This window comes from Myotis yumanensis, unplaced genomic scaffold, assembly GCF_028538775.1.
Source record: "Myotis yumanensis isolate MYYU_CA2020_CCGP unplaced genomic scaffold, mMyoYum1.0.hap1 SCAF_6, whole genome shotgun sequence".
NCBI lineage: Eukaryota > Metazoa > Chordata > Mammalia > Chiroptera > Vespertilionidae > Myotis > Myotis yumanensis.
Window position 1 is genome coordinate 84,578,159 of NW_027223757.1, and position 16,801 is coordinate 84,594,959.

At 51.6% G+C, this 16,801-nt stretch overlaps 1 protein-coding gene across 1 annotated transcript in view; it reads right to left on the reverse strand.

Moving 5' to 3' along the window:
- Positions 1 to 16,509, reverse strand: part of CUL9 (cullin 9) — a 36,611-nt gene extending 20,102 nt beyond the window's left edge. The window contains exons 1-16 of the mRNA XM_070418550.1: positions 16,461 to 16,509; positions 14,120 to 14,723; positions 13,377 to 13,531; positions 12,542 to 13,042; positions 11,897 to 12,032; positions 11,555 to 11,748; positions 10,893 to 11,298; positions 9,456 to 9,648; positions 6,142 to 6,349; positions 3,938 to 4,134; positions 3,370 to 3,587; positions 2,320 to 2,569; positions 2,128 to 2,233; positions 1,210 to 1,437; positions 831 to 921; positions 525 to 696 (exon numbers count right to left, since the gene is read on the reverse strand). Coding sequence (XP_070274651.1) covers positions 525 to 696; positions 831 to 921; positions 1,210 to 1,437; positions 2,128 to 2,233; positions 2,320 to 2,569; positions 3,370 to 3,587; positions 3,938 to 4,134; positions 6,142 to 6,349; positions 9,456 to 9,648; positions 10,893 to 11,298; positions 11,555 to 11,748; positions 11,897 to 12,032; positions 12,542 to 13,042; positions 13,377 to 13,531; positions 14,120 to 14,714 — 3,650 coding nt within the window. The 5' untranslated portion in view covers positions 14,715 to 14,723; positions 16,461 to 16,509. The remainder of the gene's footprint in view (positions 1 to 524; positions 697 to 830; positions 922 to 1,209; positions 1,438 to 2,127; positions 2,234 to 2,319; positions 2,570 to 3,369; positions 3,588 to 3,937; positions 4,135 to 6,141; positions 6,350 to 9,455; positions 9,649 to 10,892; positions 11,299 to 11,554; positions 11,749 to 11,896; positions 12,033 to 12,541; positions 13,043 to 13,376; positions 13,532 to 14,119; positions 14,724 to 16,460) is intronic.
- Between the last annotated feature and the right edge of the window lie 292 nt (positions 16,510 to 16,801).

Here is a 16,801-nt window from a genome sequence, read left to right on the forward strand (position 1 = left end):
TTGAAGTTCCCCGCATACACCACTGTTTCTTACTCCCATTTTGCTCACATGCTGTCCCTCTGCCTAGGATATCCACTGCCCTCTGTTTATCTCGGCATTTTCTGCTTCAAAACTCAGCTCAGTCCACCCCTCCTTCTGGAAGCCTTCTCCGACCCTCGGCTGGGCTGGTGGCCCAGTGCACATGTCGACTATGTTCTCACTCTATGTTCTCAGTCGACCTGGTTCCCCAGCTAGACTGCATGTGCCCTGATGACAGGTCCCGTATCTTGTCCTTGTAGCTCCAGACCATTGCACAGTGCCTGGCACAGAGTATACGTTAAACAAATGCCCACAGAAAGAGAGGCTGATCTCCTTCAACACCAAGCACAGGAAGTGACATCTGTACCTGCTGGGGAGCACGTCACCAGGCTCAGGGGGGGAGGGGGGTCTCTGTATCTATGTGACTACTATTCACTGCACAAAATGGGTTTGAGTGTGTCCCTCAGGGATTTCAGACAGGGCTGTGCTTGCGGGTGTATGCGCACCTAACAAGAATACCACGGCGCATGTGCACGGTGATGGAGTGGGAGCCGGTGCTGCCGTTCGACTCCCAGTAGGTCTTGGGGTTGCGATCCGTCAGCTTGCTGGCCCGGTGCGGGTTGGAGGACACCTCCACCTTCTCCCAGCACTTGTCCTCCTTCACTTCCACACTGGAGCCTGGGGGCAGTGGGAGGGGGTGGTGGTCACAGCCTGGTTAGTTGAGAGAAAAAAGGAAAGGCACTGGAGAGCAGAAGAGAAGGGAAGAACAGATGCTGGGGTGTGAGCCAGGAGAAGGCAGAGGGGGCACGAACCCTGGCAGAGATGCCTGAGGAACACGTCAAAGAAGGGGATGTTGATGGGCTGGTGGGTTCGTCTGTGGTCTTCGATCTGGCCCAGCACCATCTGCAGCCGAAACATGAGAGAGAAAGGGGAGGGGGAGAGGGGAAAACACAGAAAAACAAACAAAGTAAAAGACATATGTGAGAAAGAGTCCAAGGGCAACAGGTACTCAACCCACTTTTCCCCAGATTTTGGAAGAACAGGAGCCGGTGAGGTACAGGTTGGGAAACAAATGCCCCAGGTTTGCTATGACTCATGTCAAACAGGGTTGCCAAAGGGGGACACACTGAGTCCCCTTCCCCTGCTTCTGCCTTCCACCTCCCTTCGCTCCGCACCCACGAGCCTGCCGACCTGAATGCAGCCAGCCAGGATGCTGGAGGTGAGGCTGCTGTAGAGCTGGGCGTGCTTCTCGCAGTCGGTCAGCAGGTCGCGAAGCTCGCCGGCCAGCAGCACCAGCGCCGAGTGCTTGTCCACGACTTTGCAGAGGGCCTCCTTGGCTCCCAGGCAGCACAGCACCACCGCATAGTCCTTGTGCGCCGAGGCCAGGCGGTGCAGGAAGCGGAGCAGCTCCTGAACAATCTGCGCCCGGAGCCACAGAGAGAGACGTGTGGGAAACAAGGCCAGGTCACATTGGGGGGTTAGTACAGGGAAGGTCCTGGCTGAGATCCTGGAGCAACTCAGAAGCCCAGGGAAAGGAGAGTACCAAAGGCAGGAACGGAATACTGGGGTGCTGGGAGTCCAGAGTGAGCTGGCAGGAGCTGGGCACACCTCCCCAGGCCTCTTCCTGCCAGGGTCAAGCTATCTCAGCAGCCAACCTCGGTGCCCGAGCCTCTCACACCCTGAAGGGTGGGGAGCAGGAATGTCTGGGTTGCTAAATGTGGGCTTCTCTTTAACCCAGAATCTAAATCCAGGTGCAGCCAAAACCTTATACAGGCACATCTCATTTTATTGCGTTTAGCTTTATGGGGCTTGACAGATGTTGCATTTTTAACAAATTAAAGGCAAGGCCCTCCACCAGCAAAAAGATTACAATTCGCTTTATTGCGATATTCGCTTCACTGTAGTGGTCTAGCACCAAACCCACGGTATCTGGGACGTACACCTCTATTTCAAAGGCCCAGTTCTGGAGACTCCTAGGTGGCATTAGCTTCTCCTTCTCACCCACCCCTCCCAGTGTCCAGCCCCTTCAGAAAGGCTATGCTGTCCCTCCAGAAGGAGCCGGGGCCCGAGGCTGCCTATCCCTCCCCACCCTTGCCACGTCTCTAGTACCTCAGAGTCACTACCGGGGCTACTCAGGCAGTTGAGGCAGGGCTCCAAGACCTCATGCCAGGGGAGGGCCATTGCCTCAGAGTAATCCAGCAGCCGCGTCAGGACCCTGGAGAGAGGATGGAAACAAGTGAAGTCCCTACAGTCTGCCAGCGGCCCTCGCCACCAACGCACGGGCCTGGACAGGTCCCTCACCCCAGCGCAGTCAGCAGCAGGGTTTTGTTGGGCCCGGGGGCATCCAGAGTCCGCAGCAACAGGAGGAAGGGCTGGGCCTCCTCCTGGAGGCGCTTGAGGAGGGGCCTCAGGGCCCCCCCAGGGCCCCCCTCACGGCACAGCACACGCTCCAAGTCCAGGAGGAGTTCTGCAGATGGGCCTCCAACCAGGGACCGGATCAGCAGCTCGGGGGACCCATCCTGGCCCTGGGCACCGGGGGGCTCCAGTGTTGCTGCCCAGACACACGGGAGGAAGAAAATACATACAAAGAGGATTCATACAAGTTGGCCAAACCGAGAAACGGGCAGGTCCTGAAAATCACCCCCAGATTTCCCTCCCATTCGGAGGTGCCTGCAGATTTTACAAAACTATAGGGGATTTTCTTTTCTGGCCCCAAATATATACCTAGCTACCTCTGAAGAAACGTCTAGAAAGGCAAACACTGTCACATTTACCGTTTTTAATCTCCTATGTCATACAATTACATTTATGATTAAACGTGAACTATGCTGTTACATACGCCAGTACACGTTAGCTGGTATAAGAGAACCCAGCACAAACCTGGCCTGGGGGCTTCAGACAGACACGCTAACAGACACTGCGTATTTCACTCTCCCCCCACACTTCTGGGTTTTCACTTGTTTGTTAAACACAAAGGGTTTCCTCCCTGTGACATCAGTTTCTAGTCATCAACTTTCTGTACTGTAAATTACAATTTCACCAAAAAAGGCCTCTCTATAAATTACTTCAACCAACCTTTTGGTGTCCAGTAAGACTGGACCAAACCCAGACCGCACCGATGGCAACCTCACACACCGGAAGCCATTCAGAGAAGGCAATTTCCTCGTCCCTATTCTAGGAATCCTCCCCTCTCGGCAGGAAGTTCTACCTGAGACCTAACTTGAGCACCAAAGCCTCACTCACTTCCTGAAGGCTCCCTGTGTCCCTCTAGTAAGGCCTAAGGATGCCAGTGGCAGCTTCCTGGCGGGCCCTGCCTGGCTCCTCAGCAGAACCACCTCCCCACAATGGTACCTGTGCGCTCAGGGCTGCCCGGCGGCTCCGAGTAGCGGTTGAGGAGCATCATGAGGATGGTGCGTGTGGTGGGCATGGGGTCCGTCCCCAGGGCGATCCCCGAGTGCCTAAACAAGGTGTCTCTCAGCTCTCGGGTGATAATCTGGTCTCCCAGAGTGTGGTGGTTGCACAAAAGCAGGCTGAGCAGGATCAGGCCATTTCTCACTGCAGAGGAGCACCTGGGAGGAAAGGTGGCCCGGGAAGAAATTGACAGAGTGAACACAACAGAAACAGGAAGCATATATACCGGGGAGAAGCCCAGCATCTGGGGAGGAAGGGGCTTCTGGGGTCCTCGGCCTCAGGTCACTCCTCCCAATCCCAAGAAGGAAGGAAAAGTCGGGGTGTGTCTGCTCGGTGGGCGTCACCCTGCCCTCAATCACTTGGCCTTTCCTCCAACGACAGGGAGGGCCACTAAAGTTTCACCCAGAGGTACAAACAAGGGAGTTTCTGAGGGGCAGACGAGACGTGGGTAGAGCAGTGGTGACTGGGGCGCAGCGGGAGTTTGAGGTTCGGAGGGTGAGGCCCTGACCCCTCAGTGTTCAGCATCAAGATCACCGCGGCAGGGATGGTGAGGAGCAGGCTGTCCGAGCCCGGGCGGGTGGCCGAGTCGATGCTGGCGAAGATCTCTCTGGTCATCTGCACATCGAACAACGGGTGGACAGAATCTTGGCTAGTAAAGAAATCGAGGTTCTCCGAGGAACTGGCAATGGCCAGCATCTTCAGTGCCTGCAAGAGGGATGTGGAAGCAGAGTTAGGAGTGAGCAGAGCCACCGGCAGAGGAAGGAGAGAGCCAGGCCATCCTTCTAGATCTCAAACTTTGGGGGAGCAGAGTAAGAGATGGAGATGGAAAAGGCACTGATGGGGCATTAAATGCTAAAAAACAAAAACAAAGGAAAAAGACAAAATAAAGCAAAGAACTCTAAGGCCCAATGGTGGTAATATGAGTCCAGTTTCTCTCTACCAGCACCAGGCTAACTGGTGGGATGGCTGCCCCCTCCCGTAGCTTCGCCTCAGAATGGGGCCCTTTCACAGCCCTTAGTTGTCGGCAAAAGCTTTCCTTGAAGTTGTTTCCTTCTTGCTTGACCGCTCTTGCCTTTGCGAAACGTCTCTTCCCTTGACGTCCGTAACTTCCTGTCTGCCGGGTTGTTCTCCCTCCCTGGTGTTCCTCTGCCTAGTCCTTACACATGGAAGTTCCTGTCCCCCTTCTCTTCTCACTCTGCATGCCCTCCCTAGGCACCCTGGGCCACGCCCATAGCTTCAGTTACCACTTAGATGCCAACACTCCCAAACCTGTGTCCTCTGGCCTCCTCAACAAGGCTACTTGGGCTTTCTCCCCGGCAGAGTAGTTGTAGTTATAGGAAAAAATACTTGCAATGGGCAAACTTGTTTGCTGGTACTATACAAAAAAAATAAAGATGAACACTCTACCACTGGAGTGGAGAAGGTCTCTCTTGGAGAAAGAGTTGGCTCCCGAGAAGAAACCCTCTAGGAATTAGACATAATTCCCAGGATAATCACCCTCCTGAGACGTGGGCCCTCAGAGCAAGTGCTGCCTCATCATATGGCTTTCTCCCTTGGGCTGCCCCACTCTCTCCCAATTAGCTGAATTCTGTAGACCTTATGTTAGATACAAAATGATGCAATTTTGTTACAGGGCAAGAGGCAAATGCTGTATTTTGGTCATGCAACTTGAAAAGGTCAGGGAATTCTATGAGCAGACATGGCCTAGACCCGTGGTCGGCAAACTGCGGCTCTCGAGCCACATGCGGCTCTTTGGCCCCTTGAGTGTGGCTCTTCCTAAGCCTTAGGAGTACCCTAATTAAGTTAATAACAATGTACCTACCTATATAGTTTAAGTTTAAAAAATTTGGCTCTCAAAAGAAATTTCAATCGTTGTACTGTTGATATTTGGCTCTGTTGACTAATGAGTTTGCTGACCACTGGCTTAGACAATGAATGCTTGGCTGCTCTTGGGAGAAGCAGCACGCAGTAGGCCCACAGAGAAAAGAGCCCCCCGGCCTCTCCCTGGGACAGCCCGCTCCAGGGGATCTGTGCTCCTGTCCACACTTTGCCTTTGTACTTGGAAAGCACTCTCATACCGGAGGCCTCCCTGTCCCCCTCCGGGACCCTCAGCCTATACAGAGCACACCTGCCGCATCCTGCCAGCCAGCACGAACGCCTGGATCATTCTGGAAGCCAATTATCTTAAGCTCCCCTGGACGAGGGCCTCCCTTCTCCATTTTCTGGTCCCAGGGTGGCAAGACAATGGCAATGTTGGCTTTGTTTTACACACACATGGGAAGGGGTATTTTCTGTGTAAGGGTAAAAACTCAGATCAAAGGGTAAAAACCTACTCTGTCATATCTAGAAAATTAGTCTTTAACCAGACACCTAATTGTGACTAAAAAGGCATGGAAAATTCAACATACCTAAAAACTCAACTCCTGACCTTCTCCCCATTCCTCTTCCTCCTCCAACATTCTTCCACCTAGTAAATGGCCACCTCATCCATCTGTGCTCAATTGCAAACCTGCAGTCATTCTTACAGACATCTTTCTCCCTTTCTTCAAGCTGCACTCTATCTCCAAGACTGTCCAGCTGGAACTCTTAAATCCATCTGCATCTTTTGGTCCCAAGGTCTCCCCCCTGATCTAAATCACCACAGTACCTCCCCAAGGTCAGCAGTCCCCCACCCCGCCCATCTCACCCATCACTCACTCCCAGGCCACTCACCGCCAGCCCTGCCTGCTGCACCAAGACAGAAGTCTTGTATTCTTGCATGCAAACCAGCACAGCGTAGATGCCACCCTCCCTGGCAAAGAGGGGGCGCCATTCATGCTTGGTCATGAGCAAGTACAGGAGGCGCAGGGCCAGCACCACCACCATCTTCTCTCCCACCTGGTTGGTCAGCAGCTCCACCAGTGTCTTCACTAGCTTCTCTCTGGGAGGAGAGAAATGGGAGTTTCCCACCCTAAGAGTCATGCCTGACTCCCCGCCTAACCCTGTACACCGAGTTCCAGTCCCTCACCCCTTACCCTTTCCCACCTGCTCTTCTTGCCTCAGCCTCACTCCTGATGCCCCCTCCACGGCAGTCTAACTGCCGCTGGCTCCTCACTTCATGAAGGAGTCAGAATAAACTGGTTACAAACTCTGACTCATCTTTTCAAATAAATCTATAAATTCAATGAAATTCTAATCAAAATGCCTAAAAAGTTTATATTTTTAAACATGATAGGCAGATTCAGGCCCAGGAAGGGAAATAGGCAGGAATAGTCAAAAAATGTTTGGAAAGAATAGACTTGCCTACTAGTTATCAAAGTATAAGTATATAGTTCTAATAATGAAAACTCTGGAGATAATACAGGGTAGTCAAACAGATCAACGGATGAGAAGAGAGACAAGGGCCGCATCCCAGTCAGAAAGGACAGGAAGGACCATGCGAAACATGACGTGGAGACACCTGGCTATCCAGCTGGAAAAAATAAAGCTGGAACTCCGCTTCACTCCATTTGCAAAAATAAATAGCAAACATTTTAAAATAAATATAAAAGTCAAAATCGTGGATATTTTTAGAATATATATGGACATATAGTTTTGTTAATTTTGGTTCATCCTTACCTGAGGACATTTTTTCCATTCATTTTTTTAGCTTTTTAAAAAATTGATTTCAGAGAGGAAGGGAGAGGGAGAGAGAGGTAAAATCATCAATAATGAGAGAGGATCATTGATCGGCTGCCTCCTGCACGCCCCCCAGGCATGTGCCCTGATTGGTATCGAACCCTGACCTCCTGGCTGACAGGTCGACGCTCAACCAGCTCAACCACTGAGCCAAGTCAGCTGGCTCCACTGATTTTTAAAGAGAGTGGAGGGAGGAAGGGAGAAGGGAGAAGGGAGAGAGGAAGAGAGAGAAGGAGAGAGGGAGGGAGAGAGAGAGAGAGAGAGAGAGAAAGACAGAGAGAGAGAGAGAGAGAGAAATATCAATGTGAGAGAGAGACACAGATTGGATGCCTCCCGCCTGAGACTCTTTGGTGCGTGGGGCCATACTCTAACCACTGAGCACACTGGCCAGGGCGGGAAATATTTTTGTAATCCTGAAATAGGATAGCCCCTCTTAAGTAGGACTTAAAATCTAGAAGCCAAAAAAAAAAAGTTGAAAAATATAGCAACACTACAATCTAAAACTTGAGCACAATGAAAGGCACTATCCACAAAGTTAAGAGATAAGCAAGAGTCAGAGAGAGGGTCCAGTGGAAATGCTATCGTAAGGGAAGGAAGAAGTACCCCCCTAGATCACAGTGACCATCACAAGAGTGGAAAAACCAGGAATGACATCTTCCTCCACAGGGACAGAGATGCATATTGAGGAGGTAGTCTATGAACTACAGTGGGGCCTTGACTTACGAGTGTCCCGACTAATGAGTTTTTTGAGATACCAGCTGTCTCTCAGCCCATTTTTTGCATTGAGTTGACAGAGTAATTTGAGGTAACGAGCTCCTTAACGAGCTCTGCCTCGGAAGGAATTAAATTCGTAAGTCAAGGCCCCACTGTATGGAGTTAAGAAACACAAAAGGAGAAATTCTGGAAAAAGAAGGCAAATAAAGGTACTGAGGAAGTCCTGTTTTTATCTGTCTTTTCTCATGCTCTCTGCATAAAGGTTTTCAGATGATTTTTACCTTCATAATATTCCCATTTTCTTACAGTGAGCATGAATCATTTTATATTGAGGAAATAGTTATGATTTTGAAAAAAAGGCAAGCAAGATATTTGAAACATAAGTAACAGATTAATATCCAGAATGTCTATAAGTCAATAAGAAAAAGACCCAGTAAGAAAATGGGCAAAGGGTAAAAACAGAATATTTAGCCCGGGCAGCATGACTCAGTGGGTGAGCATCAAACTGTGAATCAAGATGTAATGGTTTGATTCCCAGCCAGGGCACTGGGTTGCGGGCTCTATCCCCAGTGTGGGGTGTGCAGGAGGCAGCCAATCAATGATCCTCTCTTACTGATGTTTCTGTCTCTCTCTCTCTCTCCCTTCCTCTCTGAAATAAAAAATATATATATTAAAAACAAAGAAACAAACAAAAAACACAATATTTATAGAAGAAACACAACAAATGAGTGCAAATATACCTAACTTCACTAGAACTAAGAAATTAAAACAAGGAGATACCATTTTAAATTCTGCCAATTAGACAGATTCTTAAAATATGCTAATATCCAGTATTGGCAGATGTGAGGGAAACTGATCCATTAGAACACTGTATTTGAACTTGGACATAATCGTACTGCAGAGTCCTATGCAGAGTGAAAATATTGAGGCAGCTCTATGCGTACTGACATGGAGAGCCCTGTTAGACATACTGAGTGTGGGAGAAAAGCTGCAGAAACGTGTAGCGTGATTATATATATTAAGACACAAACTCGGGAAATGTTCTAGATCCAAACACACCAACAAATGTAAAAACTAGAGAAGGTGAGAAGGATACACATCCGAATGACAGTGGTGAAAAGAAATTAGCTTTTCATTCTATGTTCTTTTATGGTCTTCAGATTTTTTAAAATGAGAATGTATTTGTATATTATTTACATAATTAAGGGGTATTAAAAACCCATTTCAAAATAGAAAGTAGGGAGGTAGGAAAAAAGAAGGGAAAAGAAAAGAAAAAAAAAACTCAAGTTCTGGAGCCAAAAGTTCCTAGGTTTGAATCCGAGCTCTGCTTTCTGTCAAACTCTGGGCAAGTTGGTTAAACTCCCTAAGCCTCGGTTTCCTCACCCATACAATGGGATGAGAATAAGAGTGAATCTTCCTCAGATGATAGGAGGACTTAATGAGAGAATGCAAGCAAGACGTTAAAGCCCGAAAAATAAATGCTCTGACAGTATTAGCCTCAGTGATACTCCATCCTCCTGCTCTGCTGCTCCTCAGACTGACCCTCCTTTCACCCTCTGCCTAATTCTTAATCTCACAGATCCTTCCCACCCGACTACTCCCCTCCCCTCACCCCACCAGCTTAAACCAAACCATTCCCTCTCCACCATTCCAACCTCAGGGATCTGTCAGGACGGACCAGAGGGTGGTCCCGCTCGGTGACCTCCTCCACAGCCTGAGAGAGGGCATCGAGGCTCGACAGCTGCAGGTTTGTGTCCACGCTGGATATCTGCACAGTAGCCACAACAGCCGCCACTTGCTGATCCAGGGAGCTGCGTGGACCTGGACCCCGCAAGGCTCGAGCCATTTCTGAAATTGATGAGGGAAAGGCAGTGGCTTAAAAAAATATGGCACCTCCACGTTAGAAGTCCTTAAAGGTCAAGCCCAGTTTTCCTACTGACATCCTCTATAATCCTCTATAATAAAGAACTAATATGCTAATTAGACCAAACAGCAGAACAATGAAGCCGTGGCTGTGAGAGCCGAGCCCCTTGCACAAATTTTGTGCATCAGGCCTCTAGTTTTAACATATTATTCATCATTGTAGCTTGCATTCAGAACATATCCAATGCTGTGAAAAGCATTTAATAGTCAAACATTGCCCTAGCTCAGTGGTCGGCAAACTCATTAGACAACAGAGCCAAATATCAACAGTACGACGACTGAAATTTCTTTTGAGAGCCAAATTTTTTAAACTTAAACTATATAGGTAAGTACACTGTTAACTTAATTAGGGTACTCCTAAGGCTTAGGAAGAGCCACACTCAAGGGGCCAAAGAGCCGCATGTGGCTCGCAAGCTGCAGTTTGACAACCACTGCCCTAACTGGTTTGGCTCAGTGGATAGAGCCTCAGCCTGAGGACTGAAGGGTCCCAGGTTCGATTCTGGTCAAGGGCACATGCCTGGTTTGCGGGCTCGATCCCCAGAAGGGGGCGTGCAGGAAGCAGCCGGTCAATGATTCTCTCCTCATTGCTGTTTCTATCTCTCTATCCCTCTCCCTTCCTCTCTGAAATCAATAAAAAAAAAAAAAACTTTAAAAAAGAAAAATAGTCAAACATTGAAGACAAAGATTCCCTGGAAAATGGGCCCTCCTTTTCCAGGGATACTAAAGAAAGGGAGCTGTGATTGATTAGATACAATCAAGGCCAAAGGAAGGAAAATGGACATATGCTTCCAAATCATTTTCCTGTGCAAACGTGGCTTTTTTTTGCTTTAAATCCTCATCCAAGGATATTTTTCCATTGATTTTTAGAGAGAGTGGAAGAGAGAGGGTAAGACAGAAACATTGATGTGAGAGAAACCCATTGATTGGTTGCCTCCTGCATGTGCCCGGCCAGGGCCCTGACCAGGGAGGAGCCTGCAACTGAGGTACATACCCTTGACTGGAATCAAACCCGGGACCTTTCAGTACGTAGGCTGACACTCTATCCACTGAGCCAAACCAGCTAACATGACCTTTTTTTTCATGTCTTTCCCTCTGACTACCCATTTCTCTGGGGACCACCCAGGACTTTTTCCAACTTTAATGCCCTCCCCTCCCGGCACATAGCTCACCACTGGCTGCCTCCTTTATTTCGGGGGACAGAGCCATTCCCTCAGTCAGCAGAAGCTGGTTAAACAGTTGTGAATCGCTCTGTGCCATGGGAGGCTCAGTTTTTCCCTTGGCAGCCTCTGCCTCTGCTTTGTGGGGCTCAGCCTTTGCTTTGGGGGACTCGGTCTCTTCCTCCGAGAACCTGGCCTCTGACTTGAACTCCTCTTCTGGATCTGGGGTACAGGAGCGACTTCGGGAAGAAGACGAGCTGCTTAGTTTATCAGGTCGCAGTCCGTACTTGGTGTAGATTTTGGAGTTGAGCAGGTCACTGAGGGTGCTCCCCTCAAACCGATTCCAGAGAACCTGCAGCAGACCTTCAGCCACCTCTTTGGGCACGGAGATCTCACCGAGGGCCTTTTCATCCAGGGTCTGACAGCAGATGGGGGTATGCGTATCAGGGACAAGAGACACCAAGGTCCCGGGGAAGAGTGGCCACCTCTCGCCATGCCCCGCACACCTACATACCGCACCCTCACAGCATCTGTCTCCTCCCACAGCAGCACCCCTCATCATCTCTAACCTACGCACCAGCCTCCTCCTAAGCGCTCCTGTATCTAGAATTCCCTTGGACAACCCCACTTCTAACCCCACTACAAACCCCCTAGGTGTCTCAGGCCCATAATACCTCATCCAGGTTCTCCCGAAGATTCTGAAAAATTGGCTGCTGCTCACATACGTCCAACTTCTTGATGAAGAAGAGCAGTTCCCACCACTCAGCCTGGGTCAGGTATCCCAACTTCTCATTCTTCTGAGGCTCAGGCTGGAGATATGGCAAAGAGTAGAGCCCATCCACAGGCTTCCAGTCCCAGGAGGGAAGTGCTGAGGACACAGGCGAAGGGTCTCAGCACCCGCCAGGAACAGAGTGGATTTCTGAATCTCTGGGGCAGCTGCGGATCAGGAGTGGCTTCATCCCAGCCACTCCTCCTCTGTTCAGGGACACAAGGTCCATGTCCCCTCTAAGACTCACCTGTGCCCAACACAGTGGGCCCTGCCCCCTTCTCCACAGCTGCTGAAGCTGTACCCACAGCAGCTTCCTCAGGGCCCAGGATCTCTAGCATGTGCCAGTGCACCCAGTAGGTGCGACCCATCGCCTGCCAGAAGACCTGGTATGGAGCAAGACAGAGGGAAGGAGAATAGAGAGGGCTCACCATCTGAGTCCTGGGTCGTGCAGGCTTGAGGGGGCATGCTGGGCCCAGACCGGGGGCACACAGCCCTCAGATGCACACCTGGCTAGGCTTGGGAAATCCTCCGGATAGCCAAAGGCTCCCTTTCCCTGTCAGAGGAGGCCCTGCCTCTCATCTCTCCCTAACCTTGATGGCCTCTGCTTCTACACGCCCTCCCAGCCAACTACACCGGCAGGGGGCAGGGGTGTCTGGATATATGGGGTTCTGCTTGCTGGGTGTGAGTCTCTCCTTGACCTCATAGCCCATCTACTCCCGCCGGATTTTCTCAGGCCCCCGAAAGCCCGCCTTCAATTGCTGATCCCCTTTAACCAGTCTAGTTCCCTTGGGAGTTTTCTCCTTGGGTGGCCTGCCAGTCTCCTGCACGGAAGCCCCAGCTATTCGCCACCCAAAAAGATCCCCATCAGGGTCCCACCACCACGCGCGCTCACCTGCACAGGGGGCACGCCATTGTTGCTCTGCCGGAACTCGCCCTCTTCCCCAGCACTGACCTCCTCGTAATCATCCAGCATCCGCACACGCATCCCCGGCACCAGTGTCTGCTGCACGTATTCGCCATAGCCACTACGGCTAGAGAACTCATAACGCTGGCGGAAGGCCCGTTCTTGCTTTCTGGGGGTGGTAAGCGTGGTGGGGAGTAAACCGCTGGGGCCTGAAATGCAGGGCTGAAAGATGGACCGGGACGGCCGGGGAGGCGACATGCCCCTTTCGCCGAGGTTCTGGGCCCAGCCCATGCTCCGCACCAGCTCTGAGATGAGGCTGCCCACAGCCATACTGAACTCCAGCTCCCGCTGCCCCCGGCTTTTCTCCTCCCCTGGGGGCAGGGAGCCTCGGTCTCCAGCCCCGGGCTCTGGACTGTTATTCAGCTGGTCCAGCAAGGAAGTGACACACAGGTAGCGTTTCACCAGGGAGAAGAGCAGCTTTCCTGGGATCTGTAGGGAACAGTCTGTGGTGTGGGTTCATCTCCTAGCTTTAGCCCCGCTCCTTGCCCCTAAATAGCATCCTCTACAGAAAAACATAAAGGCCTCATCCTCATACCTATAGTTCTCAAACTGTGATTTATATGAGAAACACCCAAGAGGTGTCTTAAAACACAGACTCCTGAGTTCTACTCTCAGGAGTTCTGAGTGGGGAGGGGGCATGAACCTTCGTTTTAACAATCTCCCAGGTGGCTCTGCTGCTGAGGCAGTCCTGACCCACACTGTCAGAAACGATGCCCAAGGCCTACAACAGCATGTGCCCCACAGCCTGGGGCAGGCTGAGTACCTGAGGCAGATGAATGCCCTCAAAGGCCATGCAGTGCTCCTCAGAGGATGTGGTCTCTGCAAACAGCTCCAGCAAAGTATAGCGGCTGTCAAAGTCCATGTGCTGCTCGATGCCATCTTGCTGGCTCAGTGACAGAAGGACGTGAGCCCGACTCCCTGTAATCCACACCCAATCCGTATCCTCTCCTCAATCCCCGATACTTCCCCTCTGTCTCTCCTAGACTCTCCATCCCCTACCCGAGGTCGTCACTTCTTTGTGGCTGAGGCTCACAGTAAGATATACATTTTACGTGGCAGCCTGATGTAGGCGTAGACGTCTATAACTGAAACATACACTGAACTCCAAAACGTACACTGAACTGCTACAAAACTTACCTTGAATGCGAATACTAATATTTTAACATTTTTTTTAAAATGTTGGTTATAACTCACCAGACTGGTTTTACAACTAGGCGCCACCCAAGACAGAGGGAAGAAGAATCGAGAGGATTCACCAACTAATGAATCTCAACCCACAGTTTAAAAATATAAACCTACCCTATTCTCCTCTTTGTCACTGCACTGAGAATGAACAAACAAACCAGTTCCTATCATTGTATCCTATACAGATTAATAAGTAGTAGCCTATTCAGCTATAGTTTTCCTTTGCATTGAGTTGGTGTTAGAGTTGGGAAATCCTTCCTCTTCCTGTTCTTACTCCTTGTGGCCCCATTCTCTTGCCTTCCTCCCCTGGCTGTCTCTTACCGGCATCGTGGGCTGCCAGAGCCTGCAGCAACTTGCCCGCACTCCGCCGGATCTGAGGCTCGGGGTTGCACAGCATGTGCATGAGCAGGTCCAGGGCTCCCGTCTCCCTGAAGACCCCAGTGAGGGGCCCGATGCTGGCGTAGGCACTGAGCACGTGGATGGTGTGGAGCACAGCGGCCGTGAGGCTCGAGGTCCCACCTTCCGCCAGCTGCCTGGCAGCCCGCTGCACCAGTGCCCGGACATCAGCTTCCATCTCTCCCATTGCCACGTCATCCAGGCCTCCTGGGTCTCGGGGAAAGCTTCCTGAACCCCCCGCTGGCTCACGCTGAGGTCCTTTAGCTAGTGCCCACTCACCCAGCAGCCTGGGGCAGTTGGCATAGACCTCGGGGGCTGACAGCCACATGAGGATGTGCTCTGCCTTGCCCTCTTCCACATCCACTCTACCCACTTCCCCACACTTCAGGACACTCCATCGGATCAGGTATTCAGGACGTCCGTCGTGCCCAGGACGCTGTCGAATAAGTTCTTCGGGATATGCCTGCAGCCGAGGCCCCAAAGGCACCATGAGGTCCCCAGTGCGCCGTTCCCCCACCATCCTGACCTCCTGGGACACACAAGCAGAAAAGATAAAGGTGATATGGAATAAGGGGAAAGACTACACGGAGGGGGTAGAATCTTGAGACACAGATAGGGTGGGTGGTGATTGGTAGGTTGCGTGATGGAATTTAGGGGCCAAGCAGAAAGGCCAAGAATAGCATGAAATAAATAACTTGAACATACTCTGGGATATATACAAGAAGGAAGAATGGAGTGAAAACAGCTAAGGGTAAAACAAAGAGGTTTAGGAAATGGAAGAGGTTATGAGATGAGAACAGGCAAGGTAACAAAAAGAAGTTGACAGTTAAGCAGGACAATCTGGGCGGAACAGCAAGGTGTCTGAGGGATCCAGATCAGGACTCAGAAGAATGACAAGGATGAGCACGAAGGACAGCAGCATGGGAGACTGTGGGGCCAGAACAAGTGAGGAAAGTCAGGTGGGAAGGGGTGAGCCGGGGGAGGGGGGGTGGTGGTATAAATGACAGGGTAGCGCCGGAAGGTGGATATAAAGGAGTGGGCCATGGCAGCTATAGAGAATATCGGTGAAAGGAGGGTGGGCTGCAGATACCCACATCCAGATGGCTGGATGGGAAAAGCACATGAGAGTACTGTGCAAGGAGGAGGGGTCCAGGGAACCAGATAAAATCATGGGAGGTAAAGACCAGGCCCCGTCCTCCATTTATTCTACATGTGTGGTGAGGGTCTAAATCAGGCAGCTATGGAGGGAGGTGGTAATCGTGGAGTTGAAGGGCTGGGAATGAGGTCAGGAGATGGTGGAGGTATTAGAGAGGCAATACAGTGCAGATTTCAGCGTCAGATAAATGTGACTCTGGCTCACTGACTTACTATGTGTGTAGTTTTTGGCAAGTTACTTAACCTCTGAGCCTCAGTTTCCTCCTCCGCCAATGGGAATGATATTCATACTGAGCTCATCAAGTAAACACTGACGATCCCCCATGTAAAGCACAGCGAACAGCCGCCCTGCGCATGGTGAATGCTCTGTAAACATGATCTAATGTCATTACTCTTAGCTGGAGAAGGCAGGCCAGTTCTCGACGGGACACTACGAAGTCAGATTATGAAGGGGAGCGGGGTGATGGCTATGCCAGGAACCCGGAACAGACAGGTGTGCGATAAAGACTGGAAGGGGCAGCAGGGGAATGGCGAGAATAAGAACGGAAGGTAAACCCAGATGAAGAGGTGGTAATCAGGACAGGGGTCACATTGGGGTACAAGGATGAGAGTAAAAAAAAAAGGTGTGAAGAGGGGGAAACACAGGATGTGGACCCCCATGGAAGCAGGGGGTCTAGTTACCATGGGGCAGGACAAGCCTGGAAGGAGACTAGTGACGTGGTGGTCAACAACTGCTGAGCAGGGTGGAGAAGTGGAGCAACTGGCCAGGCCTAATTTTGGGGGGATGGGGTCACTATAAGGAGCAGTGAACTGAGGCATGAAGGTGAGGGCTAGACGCGGGAAGAGACAGCCGGTAGGTGCAGGCAGCAAGGTCAGGCCCGAGCTTGCAGAAAGCAGGGGCGGTGCGGGCCAGAAGGCGGTGGGAACAGGTTTGGGGGTGGGGTGAGCGGGGCGGGGGAGAATGGGGGAGACACGCGGTCCGAGGAGGCTGACCAGACCGGGCGAATCTCAGGGAGCAAGACCTGGCTCCCGGCGTCGCCCCACTACGACTGGGTCAGGGGCCGGGGAGGGAGAGGGCAAGGATCGGGCCCACGCGGAACTCTCCTCTCACCTCCCACCGCCCGGCTCGGCTCCCGCTGGAACCCCGAGGCCGGTCCCGCCGTCCTGGCCCCGCCTCCTCAGCAGCTCCCTTCCGGGTCACACGGCGAGCGCACGCCCCGGGCGTCTACGGGTCCCACCGCGGCCCACAGCGGAGCGGAGCGGCCGAGCCGCCGCCAGTGGAGCATGCGCAGTGTCTCCGGCTGCTGCACGTGGGGCCGCGGCAGGCGGAGCCCGCGGTCGCAGTCACGTGGATCCGTGCCTTTGCAGCAGCAGGCAGCCCTTCCACGATCAGGTTGGAAGAAACCCCCTTCCCTTTCTCTGGGTCTGCTTCCCTCCTCCCCCTGACACCTA